This window comes from Camelus bactrianus, chromosome 11 (assembly GCF_048773025.1).
Source record: "Camelus bactrianus isolate YW-2024 breed Bactrian camel chromosome 11, ASM4877302v1, whole genome shotgun sequence".
Classification (NCBI taxonomy): domain Eukaryota; kingdom Metazoa; phylum Chordata; class Mammalia; order Artiodactyla; family Camelidae; genus Camelus; species Camelus bactrianus.
Genome location: NC_133549.1, coordinates 71,735,764 through 71,759,572, shown reverse-complemented (window position 1 = coordinate 71,759,572; position 23,809 = coordinate 71,735,764). Strand labels below are relative to the sequence as shown.

Below are 23,809 nucleotides of genomic sequence, written 5' to 3'. Positions count from 1 at the left end.
ACTTTGCTTAAGGTAAGCACTCAGTAACTATTTCTTTCTTTTTTTTTTTTTTAACATTTTTTATTGATTTATAATCATTTTACAATATTGTATCAAATTCCAGTGTAGAGCACAGTTTTTCAGTTATACATGAACATATATATATTCATTGTCACCTTTTTTTCTCCGTGAGCTACCATAAGAACTATTTCTTGATTGAATCAGTGGAGGATATTGTCAGCCAGAGGTTGGCAGCTGTTTATAAGTGAGAGATTTTTTTTTTTTGCATCTTTCATGAAGATCATTCTAGAATGCAGTGTATCAGTGTGCTCGGTGCCCAGTTGGCAGACACTGTGCTGGCAACTTATTTATTTAACTTTTATTTACAGAGCGCTTACTACATGGCAGACACCATCTTGAGTGCCTTACAAGTATTAACTTATTTTTTCCTTATAACCCTTTGAGGTAGATGCTCTTCTTACTCCCCTCTGAGGGATGTGGGACCTGAGGCATAGAGAGTGATCTGCCTGAGTTCACATGGTGATCAGTGTCTGGGTGCACATTTCTAACCCTTAACCATCGTGCTTCTTTCCATAAGGGTAGGGAGCATCCACGTCTCTCAGGACATCCGAGCATCCTCATTCTGGGTTGGTAGAAAGAGAACGGGGATCTTTTCTAATTGTTTAAAGGATCTAGAGCTGTGCTGCCCAAAAGAATTTTCTGCAAGGGTGGGAACATTCTCTCTCGGTGCTGTCTAACACAATGGCCATGAGTGTGTATCTGTCAGGCTTTTGAAATGTGGCTAGTGCCCCTGAAGAGCTGCATTTTCACATTTTAATTGACTTGTTAATTTCAACATAAACCTGAAAACTAAGGCAATACAAAATATTTTTCTGTTAAACACAACTTTGTTGTGTTAGTAGGTCTCCTTTTCACAAAATGCAACAACTGTGGCGTCAGAAAAGACTGCTATATTGCAGTAGGTGTGTTGGGTGCACAGATGTGTTCAGCATCTCATTAATAAATTTCACTATGAATTGCATGTTGAAGTAAAAGTATTTTGAATGTGTTGGGTTAAATGTGAAAATTTTAAATGTGAATATCACTTTTAACTTTTTAAAAAATGTGGCTGCTAGGAAATTATGATGACAAATGTGGCTTAAAATCTATTCCTGTTGGATGGCACTGGCCTATAGTTCACCCTCATGCCACCCTCATGATAGGGTATTGAACAAATTGGAACTAGGTCTTGTGTTCTGGTGGACACTGAGCCAGCATCCTGATGACCAGTTCTCCAGTGACCCCTGCATCCTCACCATCCTCATTCCAGTCCTAACGTATGCTGTTGGTACTTAAGTTTTGCAGTGGGAGTGCCACAAGATAGAGATTTGTGGGATCTTGTGTATTTACAAGACCCTTGAGTTGCTGAAAAAGATACGTGTTTGGTTGTACCTTCTGCTCTTGCCTGTTCCTTGTCAAGGACTGAGGCAACTGTCCAGCCATCCTCATGCCTGAGGCCCAAACCCTGCACCTGGACCTAAAGGTGCCAAGGAACAGGCGATGAGATGGCTGTGCTTGCTCAAGGGACCCTGCAGAGCCAGGGAACAGGCTTCCCAAACAACTCAGGCTGCTGATATTCGGGTGGCAGGAAATGGTCCGATCAGTGCCAGGCTCTGGCTCCATCCTAGCCTTCACACGTCATCTGTATCCCCCACCACCCCGAAGTTCCACATGCCACAGCCTCTCTGCTGGTCTTAGTTTCAAAGAGGAGTATGGGTGTGTGGGTGAGAGGCGGGTCTCCTCAATAACTGAGTTGACTGAGGACCATGCTTCCAGTGTCACTTAAGTGGAGATGTTGGGGAATTTGACAGTTCCCCATTTGCCAACTCAGAGCCCTGACTCTGTGTTGGGCTTCATGTACCCGGGCCCTTGGCCATCATTGCATGCTCCACTTCCTTCTGCCTTAAGATGCCTCCCAATCACTGCTCAGGTGAGCACAGATTTCAGATACGTGCTGTTAGTGGGTCATAGCCCAGGCTGTACATTGGAATTACCTGGAGATTGTTGATTACTGTATCTCCTTACCTATTGTGGGTCTGCCCAGATTTTCTGTTTCTTCATGATTCAGTTGTGGTGGGTGTATGTTTCTAGGAATTTATCCATCTCTTCTAGGTCATCCAGTTTGTAGGTATATAATTGTTCATAGCAGTCTTTTCTGCTCCTGTGTATTTCTGTAGTCTGCCTTATGATGCCTCCTCTTTCATTTATAATATTTGAATCCCCTCTCTGTCTCTCTTTGTTAGTCTAGGTAAAATTTTTGTCAATTTTGCTTATCTTTTCAAAAAACAGACTCTTGGTTTGCCTGTCTAGTCTCTATTTCATTTTTTCTGCTCTAATGTTTATTATTTCCTTTCTTTTGCTAACTCTGGGATTAGTTTGCCCTTTTTTCCTGGTTCCTTCAGGTGTAACATTAAGTTGCTTATTTGAGGTCTTTCTTTTTTCTTAATGTAGGCATTTATTGCTATAAGCTTCCTTCTTAGAACTGTTTTTGCTACATCTTTAAGTGTTAGTATGTTGTGTTTCCATTTTCATTTTTCTCAAGATACTTTTTGATTTCCCCTTTGATTTCTTTGATTCATTCGTTGTTCATGAGTGTGTTGTTTAGTTTACGCATACTTGTAAATTTTCCAATTTCCTTTTACTGATTTCTGCTTTCATACTTTTGTGGTAGGAAAAAGATGCTTGAAAGGATTTCAGTCTTCTTAAATTTTTTAAGCCTTGTTTTGTGAACCAAATATGATCTTTCCTGGAGAATGTTTTGTGTGAACTTGAGAAAGAATGCCTATTGTACTGCTATTGCATGGAATGTTTTATATATGCCTAACAAGTCCACTTAGTCTATAGTTTATTAACATATGCTGTTTCTTTATTGATTTTCTGTCTGCTTGGTCTCACCATTATTAAAAGTGGGATATTGAAGTGCTCTACTTTTTTTTTTTAATTATGAGACAGAATAGACAGCCCATATATGATCAACTAATCTTTGACAAGGGCACCAAGAATACACAATGGGGAAAAGCTAGTTTCTTCAATAAATAGTGTTGGGAAAACTAGATACCCACATGCAAAATAATCATATTGGACCCTTATCTTACACTATGCATAAAAATTCACCCAAAATGGATTTAAAAACTTAAATGTAAGACCTGAAACCATAAAACTCCTCAGAGAAAACAAAGGGAGAAAGTTCCCTGACATTGGTCTTGACAGTGACTTTTTTTTATTATGACACCAAAAGCACAGGCATAAAAGTAAAAATAAACTAATGGGAATACATCAAATTAAAAAGCTTCAGCACAGCAAAGGAAACAATGGACAAAATGAAAATCAAACTGCAGAATGGGAGAAAAATATTTGCAAACCATCTATCTGATAAGGGGTTAATATCCTACAACCCAATGGCAAAAACAACCCAATTTAAAAATGGGCAAAGATCCTGACTAGAGAGTTTTTTCCAAAGAAGATATCCAAAGGCCAAACAGTAGATGAAAAGTTGCTCAGCATCACTAATTATCAGGGGAATGCAAATCAAAATTACAGTGAAAGATCACCTCACACCTGTTAGAATGGCTATCCTCAAAAAGACAAGAGATAATGAGTGTTATTGAGGGTGTGGGGAAGAGGGAACCCTTATGCACTGTTGGTGAGAATGTAAATGTGGCCACTATGGGAAACAGCATGGAGGTCCCTCAGAAAGTTAAAAATAGAACTGCCATATGATCCAGCAATTTTATTTTCAGGTATACAACCAAAGGAAATGAAATCACTATCTCAAACATATATGTGCACTATCGTGTTCATTACAGCATTATTCACAATGGCCAGGATATGGAACAACCCAAGTGTCCACTAATGGTTGAATGGATAAGAGAAATGTAATATCTATCTATCTATCTATCTATCTATCTATCTATCTATCTATCTATCTATCTATCCATCTATCCATCCATCCATCCATCCATCCATCCATCCATCCATCCACCTATCTACCTACCTACTTACCTACCTACCTACCTACAATGGAATATTATTCAGCTATAAAAAAGAAAGCAATTCTGCCATTTTTGATAACATGGATGAACCTGTGGGACACTATGCTAAGTGAAATAAGCCAGACACATGAAGACAAATCCTGCATACGTGAAATCTACAAAAGTTGAACTCACAAAAGCAGAGAGAGTAGAATGTTGGGAGCCAGGGACTGGGTGGTGGTGGAGAGATGGGGAAATGTTAGTCTAAGGGTACAAACTTTGAGTTATAAGATGAATAGGTTCTGGGGACCTAATGTACAGCATGGGGACTATAGCTAATAATTCTGTATTGCATACTGGAAATTTGCTGAGAGAGCAGATCTGAAGTGTCCTCCCCACAAACAAAAAAACTGGTAACTAGGTGGGTGATGGATGTATGTGTTCATTGGCTTGGCTGAGGTCATCATTTCACAGTATAAACCAAATCACCATGTTGTAAACCTGAAATATATATAATTTTTATTTGTCAGTTTTGTCTCAGTAAAGCTATAAAAAGAAATAAAAGTAGCATCCTTGAGTAATTTGCTCCCACCACTCCCCTTTTTATTATTTTGTACTGAAAGCATATGACACAGGCCCAAACTCCTCTTGAACTGAAGTTCACTGTGGGATCAGAGGCTGGGTTGCTGTTTTAACCTAGAACCAATTTGGAGAGCACGTTGTGCTGGATGCTTCTCCAGCACGCAGACGCCACTTCCTGTGACCTCAGGAACTAGCTTTCATGGACGACTTTTCATCTGAAGTCTTGGTCCGTTTGCTTCTTCCCAGCATCCAGTGATTTGATTGGAATGGATCTGCTCTCATCATCTCCAGCAATTTATTAGTCATATTCTGCCAGCCGAGACCTTAAAAAGACACCCACTCATTCATCAAGGTAGCACAAGTGTCATAGAAAGGCTTCTGTCTTTCCTGTACAATGCACACAACATGAGCGTCTGTGTGCACACATGCATGAGAGAGAGAGGGGATTTGTAAGACATAATAGAAGTTTTAAACATCATCGTTCACCTGTTGGTAAGTCAGGTGGTAATTAAGCAGAGAACAAGACATTTTTCTGATGTGGCTATGAGAACACGAAAAGTTTTAAACCATCTTTTCCCATCTTCTGCTGGATATTTAGCAGCTTGTGTGTCAGGATGTGTTAGACCTCTGCAAGGGTCCAAGTGTGACTTAAAATTGGATGATCATGTTTTTGGTCATCTACAAAGAATGCTCTTTAGAATAAAAAGGAGTGTTCTTAATAATTACTCCTGGACGTCAGGCAGACTGGGATGTGTAGTCAGCATATACAGGTAGACTTAATGCAGACTCTACTGTAAAGAGCTTTTAATCTTGCCCTATTAAAATGGGATCCAAAGCTGATATAATAAGCAAATTCCTTCCCCGGTATTCCTGGACAGTGATCTCCTGCATCTGCTTGAATATCCCCAGGGACAAAAAGTTCAGTATTACATATAGCAGCCCATTCCATTATTGGATGATCCTTACTGATTGTAATTTTTTTTCCTCTTTCAGTTTTATTAGGTAGAATTATTACAGTTTGACTGCAAATATACATTATATTGCATCTAAATACATATGTACAGTATACTGCACATTTTTTAGTTTAAATATGTGTACTGATCATTGTTTCTAAGAACAGATTAGAGCTTTAGCTTTTTAAACTTATATAGTTATCAAAGGAATATAGCCAACCACAAAATAAGAATCAACAGAATGTAGTCATCCAGTCATAAAGGACAGTCAAGTTGTGCTTACACATATTCAAGAAATCAATCATCTAAGTTATAAATAACAAGTAAGTCATTTCTGTCTTACTGATGGGAATTTGATAGAAGAATTTTCCCATATAGGGTATAAGACTGGAAAATAAGCCTGTAATGTGTACAATAAAGCAGTCAACATACAATTTCCTTAGATATGGGAGAGGGTTGCTTAGGGCTTGGGAGACAAGTGGAGTCAATGCGCACTTTTTATGTCCTCACTTGGGGGGAACGTGTCTCCCATCACAGCCACCCAAGAAGACCTTCCAGCCTTGATACTTCTTCATCAAGGCACTCGGAGAAAGCTGGTGGAACTTCACAGAGTTCCACCACGGGAAGATGAGGAGGAGGGTTTCTGGGACATTGGTGGCCTCATAACCCCAAATTCAAGCATTAGCTTTGGTGTCATGGATTAAAAAGATCAAAGGCAAGGAGCCTAACCTGGATTGGACACCCAGCTCTGCCTATGACAAGACATCAAGGCCCCCTGTGCTTTAGTTTCTCCACCTTCAGAATAGAGAGACCCCTTCCTTCCTGAGAACAGTGGCTAGTGGGTTTTCATTCAGCAGAGTCAGTGTTTCACCTGCCCTCACACCTTGTCCTGTCAGGGTGAGTGTGTGACCACCTTGGTCCCTCTGCTCACGCAGCAAACACAAATGGAACAGTGGTTTGGACACTTTGGACATGCTATTTTTTGTGTGTGGAATGCTCATCTTATTCTAGTTAATTCCTTCTCATCCTTCTTCCTCGGGGACGTCTCCACCGGCCCCACGGCCGACAAAGCTCTCCTCTCCTCTTCAGGGTCAGCCTTGCCATGTGCAATTTAACTCTTCAGTGTGACCGTTGAGTGAGTGTCTGTCTTTCCTCTAGACCATTTCGTGAAGGAAGGGGTCCTCTTTGATTCTCCGCTGTATCTCCAGGCCTTGCACAAAGCTAGGTATGCAGTAGACACTCACTCAATGTTAGTGGAATGAATAAGTGAATGGTGGGGGCATAGACACAAATGATTGTACTTTCTACCCTCAAGGAGACCCCAGATGAGAGACTGGGAAGAGAGGTGGTGGCTGCGGTAGAGAATGGGCTCTTTTGGAGGCCCCCTCGGGGGAGAAGCAGAAGGGTACTTATGGAAGATGAAGAGTTGTCACCCCGCATGTGTCTCAATGGCTTGATTATTCAAATAGAAGAAACAAACAGATGACAAAGAAAAGAAAAGGAGAATCTAACCACCTTTCCAGAAATCTAACCACCCTGTGTAGTTGAAGTAGCATTTAAAACCAAATCTAGAACAGCAACTCAAAGTGACAAGAGAGGCTGCTCTTGAGCGGGTGGTACCGAGCAGACCTGCATTCTTGGGAAGGTGGGTCAGCGCTGAGCATGCAGGGCGACCAAATGATGGCCAGAAGGTTCTTGCAAGGGTGGAGCCTGAACAGAGGGCATGGGTCTTCCTCTGTCTTTTTTTTTTTTTTTTAAAGAAATCTCTCATCACAAACAGCTATTTTTACTAACACCTATGGAAAGACCGAATTAAAAAGTGGATACAAAGAAATATAACAGCTACCTTGAAGAACAGCCTTAGTTTAAAAAAAAAAAAAAGGTTTGGGAAGCCTTGTTGAATTTGCAGTTTCAGTGTCTTCCTCTGTCGTAGACATGTCTGGGGAAAATGGGCAGAAGCATGACCTTTGGTTCCTTTGTTTTTAGAGGCAACACGGGCAACTATTCTTCTTTAACACTGTTTCTTCCAAACAATAAAAGAAGTCGTTTATTGACAAGCTCCCGTTTTCCATCTGTGGTGCTAACTTTGGAAACCAGTGCTCCTCAGCCTTTACGTGTCTGTAATCCTGGGAGGAGCTAGGGCTTCACAGATCTACGCCTGTGTATTGGAAATGGAGGTTTTCATTATTTTATTGGCCATAGTGACATCATACCCAAATTCATGGCGTAGCTTTCTATGGGAGGAGATACATCAGCTTAATTAAAAAAACAAAGCCTTGCTAGAGTATGAAAATGTTTTTGAGCAGTGTTTCAAGATAAAGGATCCTAGCGAATTTTTTCTCTCCCAGAAGCCTCTGAAGTATCTTTTTGTAGATATTTTCAGTGAATTTTGTCCAAATAGTGCATACCTAAAATAACCAATTTAAGATGTTTTTTACACCCATTAAAAAAAGAAAGAATATCTTGAAAAGATAACTATTACTATTATTATTATTATTATTATTATTATTATTATTATTATTATTATTATTATTATTATTATATTTTATGAGGATTTTGAAGGTGTGATGCTAAAAATACAATCCTTGAACTGGCAGTATCATCATCTCCTGGAACTTGTTAGAGCTGAAGACTCTCGGGCCCCCCCAGACCTACGGAATCAGAATCTCTGGGATGGGTTCAGCGATTGGTGTTTTCATAGGCCCCATGGATAATTCTGATGTGCACTCAAGTTTGAGAACCACTCTTAGGCTGGGGCATAAACATCTCAAAAGGCTTTCAATGCTAGGAACCTCATCTTGGCATCTGCCATCATGTTTTGCACAAGAATGAAAGCTAGAGTTCAAGGTCTCCAAATCAGGGACCTCCTTCTCCAGGTCTGTATCCTCTTCCAGCTTGGCCTCCAGTCCACAGAGGACTCAGCAACCGTGTGCAGTGGATGAGGGAACGGAGAATGGAGTGGGGAGTTCAGAGGAATGGATGGAGCTGATGGAGAAGGGAGTTTGGTATCTGGCTGGGGCTGAAATGCATGGTCAGATTATAGCAACAGAGCCCCCAAATCCCAGGAAGGTGCTGGTTCTCCCCCCAAAAATCGAAAACTTGGAAAACCCATACAAAAGGTGGAAGGGCAGGCACCTCAGTTCCGAATCCTCCTTGATAACTATATCAAAGCTCTTGAAAATAGGAAATAAATCATCTTTTCCATATTTTTCTGGCCTCTGCCTTGCTGAGATGCTAACCGTGTGCCTGGTCTGAAGTCTGATGCAGCCCTAAACATTAGACGTGCACTCTTCCTCATTTTCAATGGCCTTCAAAAGACACACGGCATTCCGCAGCCACGTTGTGTCTCCAAAGAAGTCGTGAGGCCAAGAGAGGCAGGCAAGCTTGTGTTACCTGGTGATGCTCACGTCTCTCCACCCCCCAAACGTGTGCCCGGTGAAAGGGAGCTTGTGGTTTTCTGGCGGCTGGTCTCCAGTAAGCCCGAGCTCCGGTGACCCTGTGAGCCTCTGATCCTCACCAGGGACAGGGAGGTCCACGCAGGAAGTGGGGCAGCAGCTGGGGCTGTGGTCCAGCCTTTCTAAATCAGCCATAGTGCAGTGTTCAAAGGGACACCCAGCCAGCACTCAGGCAACCATCGTTACCGCGCTGAGGTCTGTGCCCTGACTTCTGATTTTCCTGTCTGTGGGTCTGTGGGAACTCGTGAGCATGAGGAATGCTATCTCATGAAACTTTCTACTTTCTTCAGGAAGGGTAGGTTATCTGTAAGAATTCAATAGTAACTACAAAATACATTTTCTTTTCCCCCTGAGCAAGAGATGGAGGGAGAGACATCAAAAGTGTACCATCCAGCACCTTCTCTTTGGAGAACTGGATTTCACCCCACTGTTGACCTTAATAACGGGTGCTCACTAGTCTCATTCTTAGCCCAAATGGTGTTTGCCAAGGCTAACCCATTTCTTATGGTCAGGAGTCTGTTCTACAAAGGAGAAAATAGAGTGTGATGCTTTCAGAGCCACACATGTGGTCGTGTGTGTCTGTGGCTACACCCAGCAGGGGCGGATGGCAAGTCCTGAAGCCTGGTCAATGCTGGTGTCAGTGTAATGGCTCTTCACTGTCTTTAGCCAACTCCCATGGTGCTGAGGGGTTTTGCCGGCTCTGCTTTCTAGACTGCTTGCCAGTTCCTTTTAAAAGCAACCCCCTGGGTGGTAAAATTACTGCAGAAGAAGGAAATTTTAGGTTGTTTCTTGGAGTGACTTTAGGGCCCGCTCACCCACTGAGGGACTGTGTCCAAGCCATTACTGCAGCTTGACCCTGAGGTTTAGACTTGGAGACACAGTGCCCCGTATGTATTCCATTACCTTCTAGAGAAAATCGTTGTGTGTTTTTAAAGTGGTTATAAGCCAGGGATACACTCTTTTTATTTCTTTTCTTTTTTTTTTTTATTGTCGTCAAGGGCACATTCTTTTAAAACTCTCAGTTGTGTCTGGGACTTTGACTACAGTTAGCGAAGGACAAAGGAGATTCTGACTCTAGCCGGCTCCCTGATTCCTAAGACGTCATAGCCCACTTTGTGCATCAGAAATAGATGAGAATGGGAGTGGGAGGGGAAGGCGGGAATGCAGGTGAGGTCTCTGTGGCTCAATGGGGAGAGATTCTGGAAACTAAAGGAGAAATTCCAGCTAACTAAGGGATAAAATCAAATATCCCAGAGAGGCAAGAATCACATGTATGTAATACAAGTTTCTTGGAAATAGCCACTGCTATTGAAAGGAGAGAGATTTGTATCCCTCTGAAAAGATAATTGTGTTCGAGTTTTCAAATGTAAATAAACTGCTGGATTCTACTTGCAGGTTCTTAGAATTTTTCCTCCATTAAAAAAAAAAACTGTGGTAAATACACATAAGATTTAGCATTTTAGCCATTTGTAAGGGTATATTCTGTGGCTTAAGTACATTCTCAATGTGTGAAACCATCACCACTGTCCATTTCTTTTTTCTTCAATACAGACAGACATTCTGTACACAGTAAACAACATCTCTCCATCCTCATCTCTGCCGGGTCCTGGCAACCCCGTTCTGCCTCTGTCTCTGTGACTCTGACTCCTCTGGGTACCTCATGTAAGTGGAGTCATGCAGTATTTGTCTTTTGATGTTTGGCTTGTTTCAGTTAGCAAAATGTCCTCAAGGGTCACCCATGTTGTAGCCTGGGCCAGATTTTCCTTCCTTTTTAATGCTGAAGAATATTCCATTGTATGTATAGACCACATTTTGTTTATCCATTCATCAATCAGTGGACACTTGGGTGCCTGCACCTTCTGGCTCTTGTGAATAAAGCTGCAATGAACTTGAGTATACAGATATCTGTTAGAGTCCCTGCTTTCAATTCCTTTAACTTTTTAATTAATTTTTTTTCAATTCCTTTAATTTTGCCTTTAATATACAAAAGAACTGGCAAGATTTGAAAAGTAGGGCAAAGATGGCCATAAATTTAGTCCTTGGTGACAATAAGTGGCAGCTGGTGACCTAACAGTGCTACAGAAGTTTTCTCATCCTGTAAACCTAATTAAGTTAAAAATCCAGTTGGCCAAACTCACATGCACTTAAGCCAGACAATTCCTGGAAAAGCTCGTTAGCTGCAAACTTGGGAGCTCCATCGGCAGATGGAACATTTTCCCCTGGATTTTTCAATAATTAGACAGGAAAGGTCTTTCAAATGTTACACCTTGAATGGAAGATTTTTGTCTTGTTTGCCAAAGCATCGGTGTTAGTGCCATTGGTAAAAATATGCAGAAATCAACCTTTTACATTTTATGATGCAATGACATAAGATTTCAGTGTCATTAAACCTCAACTCTCAGGAAGGACACAGGTTTTAGGAAAAATTCTATCTTAATGTTACTCTTGCTTTCCATCATTTCAGTTTCTTATTTCAGTCGTAATAAATTTAGACACTAGAGGAACACACTGAACTCTTCTGTATTTTTAAGTTGTGCAGAATGGGATGAGTGTGGTCAGTGAAACCCAGCATGAAAGATGGATGGCACTCCTGTGACTGAGGAACACTAACCTGCAGAAGGTCACATAACTCACACTCAGCACGGATCCTCAGGGGGAAGAGATTAGGCAGTTGGCTTATAACTTACGTCCCAGATTCTTCTTTGAGGAGCATTAAAAAAAAATTAGGAAGAATCCAGACCCTCTATATTTATCTATATTCATCAATTTCTCCCCTACTCTGTCCAAAAAGCCTATTATTGTACTTAATCTGTCTATATTCTGGCAGATGTGTGGTTTATAATAAATTTGTTCTTAGCTTACACTAAGAAGGAGCCCTGTTACTTTCCAAGCCTTTCTCTGTATCTGTAGTCATTTTGAAATTACTGCCTAATTTGAAAATGGACAGAGACACATTGCTGGGAATGTGGTCGGTTAGTCAGTATTGATAGAGTTCCAGCATTTATGATGAATTAGTGGAGCATCAGTTTATCTGTGTGTTCCTTGTAGTGTGCATGCATGCACACATTCATGTGTATCTATTCGTGTACCATTTATATGTTTATATTTATATTATTTTGTACCCCACCTCCCCAGGACAGGGGCTTCCCACGGATTCCTCGTCCCGCCCCTGATCTAAATCCTCAACTTCTTCACATAGCACTTGGGACACCTCCCATCTCACTTGAACCTGTTGATCCTAGAGACATGGTTTCCCTCCCTCTCTCTGTGGAGGTGGCATGCTTCTTCATAGCCCAGGGGTCACTTGGCCCTCCATTGCCTCTTCCATCCTTGTGCAAACCCTTTCCTCTTGAGTCTCCAGCCACCTGACTAAATCCTCATGCTGTCTACTCTCTCCAGTGCCATCATCTAACTACCTCCAGGCCCTGCTGCTCTCTAGTGCTGGCCTCCATCTTGGTCTGTTTCTGCTCTCAACCTCGCCTCCAGCCATCACCTTCTAGTCTGTGCACAGAATGTCCCAGTCAGCTCCTGTCATTCCAGGCACCTGACCTCCTCACTGCAGAGCTCTTCAGCCCCACTGTACTTCGGCAGGTGTCTCTTGGTCCAGCTGTTACTGGACGCTCCTCCTCAGCCCCGTCTGAGCTTTAAACTCTGAAGTCCCACTCAGTGAGGATCCGTATCTTTCCGCTCTCTTTTACTTCAACTGCAGCCAGTCTCCAAACTCATTCTCCAGTCTTTTCTCCAGGTGCTCATTTATTTCACAAATATTGATTGAGACACTTTGCCAGCTCCTGGGAACTTAGTGATGAGTGAAAATGAATGAGCACTCTGTCTTCGTAGAGTTTTTAGTGCAAGAGAGCGGAGAGGAAGTAATCAAATGACTGCACAAAGAAACGTAAAACTTCTGCTGTGCCAAGTGCCACAGAGTACCGACTAGGTTCTTGGGTACCTCCTCACATTATGTGGGCAGGGAAATGACAGTTGAGTTGAGATCTGAAGGATGAATACTATGAGGGGAAGTGAGTCTTCCAGGAGAAAGGAAGTGCTTGTGCAAAGGCCCTGTGTTTGGGGTGTATGTGTGTGCACATGGTGAACAGGAACTGCAATTTCCATCAACTGGAGTCTAGAGAGGGAGAGAATGTGAGATAAAGCCAGAGAGGAGGAAAAGGGCTAGAGTTTTCACGATCTCATAAGCTGTGTTGAGGATCTTTTTCTTCATAACAAAATCCACGAATGTCATTTGCAGGAATTGAAGGGGAGCCCTCGGCAATTTATATCACGTTACATCCTAAAAATCCAGTCCATTCTACACTGAGTACAGCTTTATGGTGTTGGATTTTTGGAAACGCCAGACCGGAATGCCCACAAAATCTCAGGCGGTTTTACTAGGCTTCCTTACATTTGAATAGAGCATGGTTTTACTCTTACCTGGAAGTCCCATGTGTTTTATTTTAATGCTATAGTTCTGAATACTGACAACTATTAGCTCTTTTTTCTCTCCTTCCTTTCTTTTGTCTTGACTACATCTAGATGTCAACCATTGTTTGGAGTCTTGCTTTCCACTGAATCCATTTACGGCCTTTTTATGTAAGCACTTACACAAGTCAGATGTAACGCACCCGGGGGTTAAGTTGGAAACTTAAGGGACCTTCAGCTGCTTAAATGGCACTGTCAAAATATTGGTTTTATCCTTTACAAATCTTCTGTTACTTAGGATAACAAAGATACCTTTTTTGGCAGCAAGATGATGTCTTCTCCTATTGAGAACCACTAATAGTTCAGGGATAAGGAAAACATACAGCTCATCTTGCCAGGTGGTGAAGGAAAAAAAATCCCTCCCTTTTCCCCTTAAGAAAACACTGCAACTTAAGTCTAAGCCTCTTAGGGTGACAGAAACATGGGGTTTTCAGAGAATCACAGGGGCAGAAGGAGAGGGGCGGGGTGAGACCACCCCTCCGTGCCCTGTCACAGTGCAGAGTTGAGGCACAGACCCAGGAGACAGCGGTCGGGGCGCCTCTAGGTTCTTAGCTTTGTGGGATGATGTGTGATGTAAGCAACTGATCATGCTCCTGGAAAGAGACTCTGAATCCACGTGTCCACGGAGTCCCCGCTTGTGCTTTTATAAGAGAAACGATCCTCTCTGACACAGATTAGCAACACGTGTGATTGCCATCATGCCGAATTATAATGATGCACAAACGGCCCACAGTTGGCATAAAAGAGCTCTGCCTTTTCAAGCCAGACGTTTTTTTACTTCTTTCCCTGAATGCAGTAACTTACCCAGGTTCCCATCCGACAGTCATCTGTTCCAGTCCGACTGTTTCACAGATTGGGGAACCAAGTCCCAGAGAGGTTACATGATGTGCTCAGAGCTGCCTGCTTAGTGGGGCAGAGTCAAGATTCAGACCCAGGCCGGCCTCCTGACTGGAGTCCGGGGCCCTCCCTGCCGCGTGTTTGCATCCCTGCACCTCTTGTCTGCCCGGCCCTGGACCAGCCGGGTGGGCCTGGAGTGTCAGGATTTCTCTCTTTCTCCTCCTTGGTTTTCCGTCCTCCTCTGCCCCTTCCACTCTGGGAGCTGACGAAGGCGACGGTGTTATGTCGAGGACCCCTGCTTCCTTGGACATGTCAGAAGCGTCTATTTTTATGTGTAGCATTTATGAAAGCCACAAGGACTTCTGAGTAAACTTCTGGATTCCATGCACGTTGAGGGCAAAGCTCAGGCCTGACTTAGCTCTTTCAGTTTTCTATCTCCTTCTCTCTCCCTCTGGGCCTTGTGCAGAGGAGTTCAGTAAAGGCTGATTGTCGAGGTGTTAAATTCAGCAGACCAAACATTATCATATGGATGCTGGAACACTGTTCTCGCTCCTCAACAAAACATCCCCATATCGTTTTGCCTTGGGAGCCCGCGTGTCTGTTTTTTTATATAGTGAATTTTATTGTATATAAATTATACCTCAGTGAAAAAAAGTAACATGCCTTTGGGATCCTATATCAAAAATTGTCCATTTTTCTGAGGAGCTGGCTGGGCCCCAAAAGGACAGGCAGAATCATTAATTAGGGCCACTTGTCTTGATGTCAGCTGAGCAGGATGTGTGAGACCTGCTCAGAAGAGAATTAATTCATCCTCCTCTCTGTACTTTTTAGAGCACTCCTAGCACGATTCCCACACCCTGCGGGCCCCATACATATGTTCTAATGGGCTAATTGTGAAGGCGACGTTTGTAAATTAATCTCTGACTCTAGCTAAGTGGTTTCCCCTAATGGGTTTAATTCAGTGACTCCCATTCTTGGCCACATATCAGCTTCACTGGAGGAGCTTGTTAAAAATAGAGATACTCAGTCCCCACTCCTCCCAGCTCTCAATTTTCTGTTTCCGGGGTGAGGCGAGGGCATCTCTGTTCTTAAAGGACAGCTCCTCAGGTGGTAGGATTCCAGTGGCAGCCGCCTTTGTGAGCCTCTGCTCCAAATCCACGTCCGAAGGCCCCTGTCACCTCGTGTGCCAATCGAAAGCATTTGGGCCTGAATCCCACAACTGGAAACCAGGTTCTAGAACAGGCAAGGTCTCTGAAGAGCCTCCTTTCCTGGTTCATTTGCCTCTGAATTCACGTCAGTGGACCCGTCTTTGCCCTGGGGAGTGGGGGGGCTCCGGTGACCTGAGGGAGGATACTCTGCTGTGCCATACTGTCTTCCATCTTTATGAACTTCTCAAGACATTTGGAAGGTCTTCAAGGCCTGCTGGAATTTCCATCCATGAAGATGGCTGTGGCCTTCTCTCTGCTCCCCGCGTATCATCAGACTCCTGGTGGCAGGTGTTGGGGACAGATATTCTTTATAGTATGCTCTGTGTGTGTCTGTGTGTGAGTGTGTGTGTCTGTGTACCTAGCATTCTTCTATGCAAACACATGTCATGTTTGATCTTGGAGTTTTAAAAATAGATGACTCACGGGCACCATCGTTGCAACGTCATTTATCAAATCACTTTTGTTTTCAGGAATCGGACACTCCTGTAAATAGCACTCAGCACTCATTCTCGCCACACAGCACACAGTTTTGCAGTTAAACCCAAGAATGTGGCAGTTAACACCATGCAGGCTAGCCAAGTTGATTTGGGAAACCCAGACTTTGAAAAGTGAGGAAGACAGGACAGGCTCTCGTGGCAGGCACAAAGTGTGCCGAAAGGGACCGCTCACATCATCCCACGTGCTAGACTGCTCACACGCTCTTGTTGGTGGCAGTGCTTTGTACAGCGCTTGGTCATTGTGAGGGGGACTCGGCGACTCAGCTCTGGGGGGCTGAGGGTTTCCCTTTCTCAGGGGTCGTGTTTTTCCTGGCCTCATCTTACCGTGTCCCTTGGGCTACAGTGCCTCTTATCCCTGGGATTACAGAAGCTCACGGGAGGATTCCCAGTGGCCCTCCCCTTACTGAAGGGATATTGGAGTAGCCATAAGATGTCGGAAGAAGGGACACTTAGAGAAGGAATTGGCTGAGACAGGAACCCCTGCTGTTCCTGCCCTTCCTTTATGCGTGTCCCACCTGGTTAGTAAGTTACTATATCCTGACTCCACTGACACGATGCAATTGAGCATTAATTACATAACAGCATGGGATTCACCTCTGTGAGGGTTACTGTGTGAAAGAGCTTATTTTATGACTCCAAGTGGACTTCTTTTCTTGTTTTTCCCAGGGCCTTATGCAAAGCAATTGTGAAATAAATACTTAGCTGATTATTTGGGGCTGCTCTGTAGCATAACCATTAACCACTTAGGCTAAAATCTGATCATTTTGTGTAGTGGGGCTGAATTTTTTCATACTTAGAGGAGGGTTCTCAGACAACGGGGTGTTAGAGAGATGGAGATGAGAGATGAACGAAGGAGGGAGAGAGAGAACTCGTCCTATGATGGGGCCTCGAAGAAGATTTCTCTCTCTTGGATTTCTGTTTTCATGGCCAAATCCAAAGGGCTGATTCCTTTTCTGCAGCACCTGGATGCAGATGGACAGTGTCATCAAGCCTGACGTGATAAAGAGCCATTGAGCAAGTTTATAAAATCACATGCATGGTTGACTCAGTACTGAGAAGCAGACCCCTGCACCCACCCCCCTGGTCACATTGATCATTTTGTGCCTGGAGGCAGATGCGGGCAGAGATGGTGTGGGACAGTTTGGACACCCTGTACCTCACTGAGAGAAAACCTTCTGGCCGAACGTGTGGACCCAAGAATAGGTCCACTCCTCAGAATCTCTACCCGCTGGGAACTTTGGAGTCATTTTTTTTTGCTGGATTTCTTCCCTCCCTTCCCCAATCAATCTGAGAAATCCTGCTGTTGGCGTTTGCGTCTGAAGAGGCTGGGAGGAGCCCTCTGCTTCAGTCACTGGCTGATTTGGTTAAATAAGCTGCACATTAGTCCCCATCGCAGAGGCCAACTGAGGCAGCTGGGACTCACGTGTCAGCTACTTTGTCTGCTGGGAAATCCTCGATGATGTGGAAGAGCTTAGATTGGAGCTTCTTTCTGGATGATGTAGATACGATTTGCAAGAACTCCTTTCCTTTCCTCTTTCCCCTCTCTCCTCCCCCCTCTCCCGTCCTCTCCTATCCTCTCCCTGCATCTTCTCTCCAGCTCTGATGGCCTAGACTTGCATAGGGCATTCTGACAGGAGCTGGGCATACACACACACACACACACACACACACACACACACACACACACACACACACACACACACACACACACACACACAGACACACACACAGATAGATACACACACACAACCGAATCGACAGAGATCAGTCTCACACTCGCTGTTCGTGAATGAAGAAAAGGTCCTTCTCCTTTGCTCTGGCCACACCCCTTCTCTTTGCAGCGTTTTGAGAATGAGGTCAGGGCCCAGATCTAACTGCTTATGTCTCAGAGACAGCAGCACAGGTCAGAATTAATCCTCAGCTGTTTGATTTGCTGCCTCATTCAGATAACAGAGGGAAGAGCAGAAGCCTGTTTTTGTTTTTGTTTGTTTTTGTGTTTACCTTTGCAACGAATGAATGTATGTGTTGCCGGGGTGGGGGGTGGCGGGGGAGAGACTGAGGTGACCCTGCCACATGGATTAACCCTGGGCTGAGGGTAATCACTGATAGGCAGCAGGAATTTCCTTGGATTCAACTGGAGCCTGCTTGAGTTTTTAGAACAAAATGGATGAATAAAATCAGCCCCCATGGTGCATTGTTGTAACCAGGTGTCCATAAGGAGAATTCAGATGCTATGAAAACACATATTCCTTATAGTGAGAGTTGTTTCAACTGCCAGTTGTTTGCTTTGCAGCCCACCATCCACGCACTGGACACAACACTGTGTAGCTCTGTGGAATTTGTAAGGTTTTAAGTGAATATCTACGCAGTTTTCACTTTCTATCAGCCAGTTCGGTGCACGCACACACGCACACACACACGACTTGATCATGCCTCATCTTCACGGAACTTGGGATTCATCTCTACCCACCAGCCAGTGCCACGGGGCTGTCCATGTGTAGGTCTGCTGGAGGCTGGCCATTCTAACACGCTTCACCCCATGTCCCTCTAGGATATTGGTCTATCTACTAGGTAGTTATTGCCTCCTGGGACTGTGTGGGGTGGTGGTGTTTGTTTTTTGTTCTCAGGCTTATTTGTTGGCTCTGGGCTTCTTTTTAAATTTTTGTGCATCCTTTTAGTTGTGCTACCAGTCTTCTCCATGAAAGAGTAAACGCAGACATTACAATGTTGAGTGAGGATAGAAGTACCAGCCAGTCAGCATCAGCCTAATTGGCTGCGTGTTCGTTTGATGGACTTCAGCGAGACAGGTATCCTTTGAGGGGGATGCCAACACTCTCTTTTGTATCAATGGTGATTAACTTTGAGTGAAGAGTGTAAAGAAAAATGAGGGTTGTCATCTCCCTAGCCTGTTGTATTACCTCCTTTGGCTTCCTGCCCCTAGAGTGTTTCCAGAATACTTGAGAAGTGTCCTAAACACACAAACACACACATTCGTGCAGTGAGTACAAACATGCATGCATACACTTACACACATATGGACATTTGTACGGATAGCTAATTTGTGCTTTTCAATTAATTTTTCTCGTATTGAAACTGAAAGTTAATTAGTAAATTAGTGTTCATTTTGTGTTGAGGATGGTAGCAGGGATTAACTGCTAACGGACATGACGAATCTTACTGGGCTGAGGAAAATGTTCTCAAACTAGACTAGGATGCTGGATGCTCAATTTGGTAAATCTACTCAAAGTCATTGATTGAACTGTACACTTAAAACAGGTGAATTTTATGGTGTGTAAATGATACCTCAGCAAAGCTGGTACAACAGGATAGCCCTGTATTTGGGTTCCTGTTGAGCCTTGGTTATGCGGAATATGAAAAATGGTATCACTGCAAATTTTCACCTGCACTTTGCCCACTGAAGTGTGTTGACTTCAGATGTGGAGAAGCTGGACCCTGAGTTAACAGGACCGGAGAAAACCCCAGTGCCAGGGGATGCAGAAGCCTGCCCTGACCCCTGTTGGCCAGCCACGGGGTTGCTGTCCACTGTGAGGGAAGGAGCCCGCAGCAGGCAGAAGTGGGCCCAACTGGGGGATGGCGTTGACAAGCCCGCCCCTGAAAGCACCACGTTTCCGAGTAGCAGCTACATGTGTCCGGAAAATAAATCAACAGCCCAGTGTTCAGCTCTTAAGTGATGGCGTTCTCTCTCTTCTTTTGCAGGTTGTCTTAGTCTTTGCTCTCAGCATTGGTGCACTTGTAATATACTTCATAGATTCGTCAAAGTGAGTATTCACATATGTTGTCTTGCCCTCTTTTCTAAAAACAGTCATGAGTGTTGACATTGATCAATTGGTTTACCTTAACACCTACCTTTGCAAGAGCCTCCTGAGTGTGGAAGACTCTTGGAGGAGGGCAGGGCTGTCTGTGCTGATTTTCTGAGTAGGAAAGCAAGCTCTTGCAAACAAGGCTGCTTTGGTTATGCTGGCCTCCAAGGGAGGGAGAGGGGTCTGAGGTCAAACCTTTTCACTGGGTGTTGCTGATTTTTAAATAGTTGTTTCCTGGTGCAGTGTCTGCACTGAATATGTCAAGAGGGCTCTGATGTGAATTTGCAACCTCTGGGAGGCTCACTCTGTCCAACCACTGAGGGTGTGAGCCATTCTTGCCTTGGTGGTAGGATCCTTTCCTTATTAGGGTTTCCAATGCTTTACTCTTATTAGAAGTCAGATTAGAAAGTACTTCACTCTCCTTTGCACCTGCCAACCAAATATGCAGCTGAAGCATCACTTGCTGGTGCTTCTTGACTCGTGAAGGTAAGGAGGTGGGACGGAGGAGTTTGTGATGACGCCCAGAGGTGGAGGCCCATGGCCATCAGAAAATTCCTCTAGTGGACACTCGTGCAGACCCCTGGGGTGCCAACTGAGGGAACTGGTGCTCTCAGGTGAGCCTAGGGTGAGGTCTCTCTGTGCCACAAACAGTAAAGGCTTTGGAGGAGGCAGAAGAGGGCACTGAGCAGAGCTGCTCAGTGATGGCCAGTTCTGGCCAGTTCCTGCAGGGGTCCCCACTGGGGACATCATTTGTTCAAGTCTTCTCTTGCGAGCCTGAAGCATCTGGGACACTGGAGCTGAGCTGGTCTGACTCCTTTCTGTGGTGACATGAATTGACAACTGGACAGTGGCCTTGAGCTCTTTGCTTGCATTGTCCACTGTGAGAGTGTTTTTGATCCCTTCAACTTGATCCCCAGCACACCTGAATGCTGGAGTTTGATCAGAGGAAACTTGCTTGGTGTCCCTGTTGGCTCAGACCCTGGTGCGCCTGAATTCTGAGCTTAGCGCTCATTTTCCATGGCTCCAGAGGGTAGCAATTTCATGCATGCCTAAACTCTGAATTTCTCAGCATCACTGGTCACCAGCCAAAGGATTGTGTGCATTTGGGTGCTGAGCCAAAGTCACGTTGGAGAAGATAAAGGAAATGTGTCCTCTAATCGCCCGTCTTTGGGCATCAGCCGCCGCTGAGAGTATCGGAGGTCCCTCAGCCCATCCCCACTCACAGAGCTGGGCTGCCTCGCCCATCTCAGGTGGAGGGGCCTCTCAGAGTCCTCCAGGAGTCGGGAGCCACAGGCTCTTCCATCAGCTCTTCCTGGCCCAGAAAGAGAAGAGCTTTTTAAGTTTGGAAAACTCCAATTGGTCTGTCATTGAAGGTAAGCCACATTTAAATATCTCTTCTTAATAATTCTTGATCATATTTGAATTGGATCAAAGATCTTCTAAAGCCCCTGGTCTTTTTCTCCCTTCTCTCCCCAGGAGTGAGGAATGCTCTCACAAGTCACCGGGCACAAGAAACCGTGCCTCAGCTTTCCTGTCAGGGCTCAGGAAGTAGGTTCGGGCATGTCATCTGTGTGCCCTAGACAGACAAACCTTATGTGGAGGTGAGTATGGTGACCAGTTAGATGGACAGATGCCTTGGCGCCTCCTTTCCTGGTTTCCCCCTTTTTGCTCCTCTGTAATTCTCAGAAATAAAATGCTCTTGTTAGATGGACTTGAATTGTGTCCTTTTTTTTCAATAGTGTCTACTATGGGGTGGGTGGTCTTTTGCTCTGTTAAGTCCTGGTGTTCTCGGCCCCATGTGAGAGGATGGAAAGGGGTGGAATTTCCAAGGCAAGACCCTCTTTCCTGGATGTCCTACACCACCTCAGTGTCCTTTGGATTTAGTTACGATTCTGCTGAGCCTGGGAAAGCCAGCACCGGGAACCCTCTCTGGTCCTGGTTTCTTTTATGGACTTGGAAAGAGTCAATTCCAAGGATGAACCGTCAGTCCCGCTCTCAAATTTTCCCAGCCAAATTGCCAAGAATCTTAGAAGAAGGATTGTCCTCACTTTTCTTGGGGACTGTTTTAGCTTTGTCCTAGCTTCAGCCTTTCTTCTCTGTCACTAAACTGTGGTTTGGCATAGTAAGCCTTTGTTTATAAAAAGAGTTTATTTTTACTTATGTAGCCCTTTCTGCTTTTCGTTGGAATTACTACATTTGCTTCTGAAGCAAAACCCCAAGTCTTTCCCGTGGGTCACCTCATCAGCATAGTCAATACTAAGGGTCTACCATCGTCCTGGGGAAAGCCAGCAAGCTCGCTCAATGTAAGTCAAGGGGCACATTGAAGTAGAATCTATAAGGTAACCTCCATGAGAAGCCATAGATTCATTCCCAGGAATAAAAAAAGAGCTCATTAGACAAATTATAGTCAAGCATGGTAAACAAGATAAAAAATTCTATCCACATATAAGATGCAAATGAAAAGCGAGCAAGAAAGCAGAATGTAAAATTCTTAAAATACATCCCTTTTGTTCAAAACTGTCATGGGCTATACACACTCATGGTTTGGCTGGCCATCTGGGCATTTTGGAAAGAGAGCTTTAAACTTTCTTGGAAGTGATACTAAATCATCACCCTGGGAAAACGTACCTAGTATTCTTCAGATGAATTTTAGTTAGTATTTATACCCGTCAAGTAAATAAGTCAAAGATAACATATAGGCTTTCCCTTGTGTGAACCTCATTGGGCGGACACGAGACATGGTCCAGGAAACGGTTTGTCTTGGTGAGTTTCAGCCAGAGCTGGCCTCCCCCGACGGGGTGGGGAGTGCCCCAGCAGCACAAGTTCAAGATGTGAGGCTCTCTGCACTCAGCCTTTTTAATAGTGCAAGGAATGCATATTGACACAGAAAGCAGGCTCCGGTTGCCTGCTCAGCCGGCTCAGGGTCAAGGCAGGCCAGTAATTCAGGTAGTGCGAGGGGACAGGAGGTTCAGATACATACTGTAACTGGTGAGTTTCTGATCTTTTTTAACCTTTCAAAGCTTATTTCACCATCAAGAGGCAGTGGACAAAGACATCCTCGTCTTCACTTCTTTCTTTTCCCATCCTTAGGACCAGATGGGTCCCGGAGCAGGTCTTTCTCATTCAGCGGTTTGCGAAGCCCTTCTCTGGGTCTAATTTTCTTAGAGTGGTCGCCGCAGAATTACTTGTGTAGCCTCACGTGATTTCTATCTGGCCGAGACAGACTGTGCTCAGAGCTCCTGGAGCTGGAAGCCAAAGAGAATTACGTTAAACTGTGTTAAAATGATGCTTTATCATCCCAGCAGTAGGCTCTCTAGAAAGACCCAAGCAGAGGGAGACGTTCCACCTAGTCTTTGGGTAGACACAGATGTCAGTTCCTTAACAGACACGGAGAAGCATTAACCCCGCCACACACAGTAGTTCCACTCCCCAAAGATATTAAATTGGCTACACGTGGCAGGTACTGCCCCCAAGGAACTCCATTTCTTTTTCATTCTTCTTTTTTCCCTTATAGTTTTATTGAGATATAACTGACCTACAACCCTGTATACATTTAAGGTGTTCAGCACAATGATTTGACTTACATATGTCATGAAATGGTTACCCCACTAAGTTTAGTGAACATCCATCATCTCATACAGATACAAAATTAAAGAGAAAGAAAACAAATTTTTTTCCTTGTGACAAATACTCTTAGGATTTACCCTCTTAACAATTTTCATTCTTTTTAAAGGTGCCCAATTTAAGGCACTCCAGCTCCTAATTCTGATGTCTCTTGGTATCTACACCCACCCTTTCCTCCCACACACTCTGATCCTCTGTGAAGCAAAGAGCTTTTTAAAAAATTATACAACCGAGTCAAAAGTGCCCCTAGACGCCCTGTGGGTGATAATGTCACCGTTGCTGGTTCCATCCCTGTCTATTTTTCCCTTTGACATAGGAACAGTAATTCTTCTGTAATAGATAAGGG

The 23,809-nt window shown here is 44.0% G+C and overlaps 1 protein-coding gene across 15 annotated transcripts in view; it reads left to right on the top strand.

Moving 5' to 3' along the window:
• KCNMA1 (potassium calcium-activated channel subfamily M alpha 1) overlaps window positions 1-23,809 on the top strand; it is a 705,404-nt gene that overhangs the window by 343,923 nt on the left and 337,672 nt on the right. For all 15 annotated transcript variants that reach the window (XM_045522775.2, XM_045522776.2, XM_074374290.1 and 12 more), the window contains exon 3: window positions 19,736-19,797. In XM_045522775.2, coding sequence (XP_045378731.2) covers window positions 19,736-19,797 — 62 coding nt within the window. The remainder of the gene's footprint in view (window positions 1-19,735; window positions 19,798-23,809) is intronic.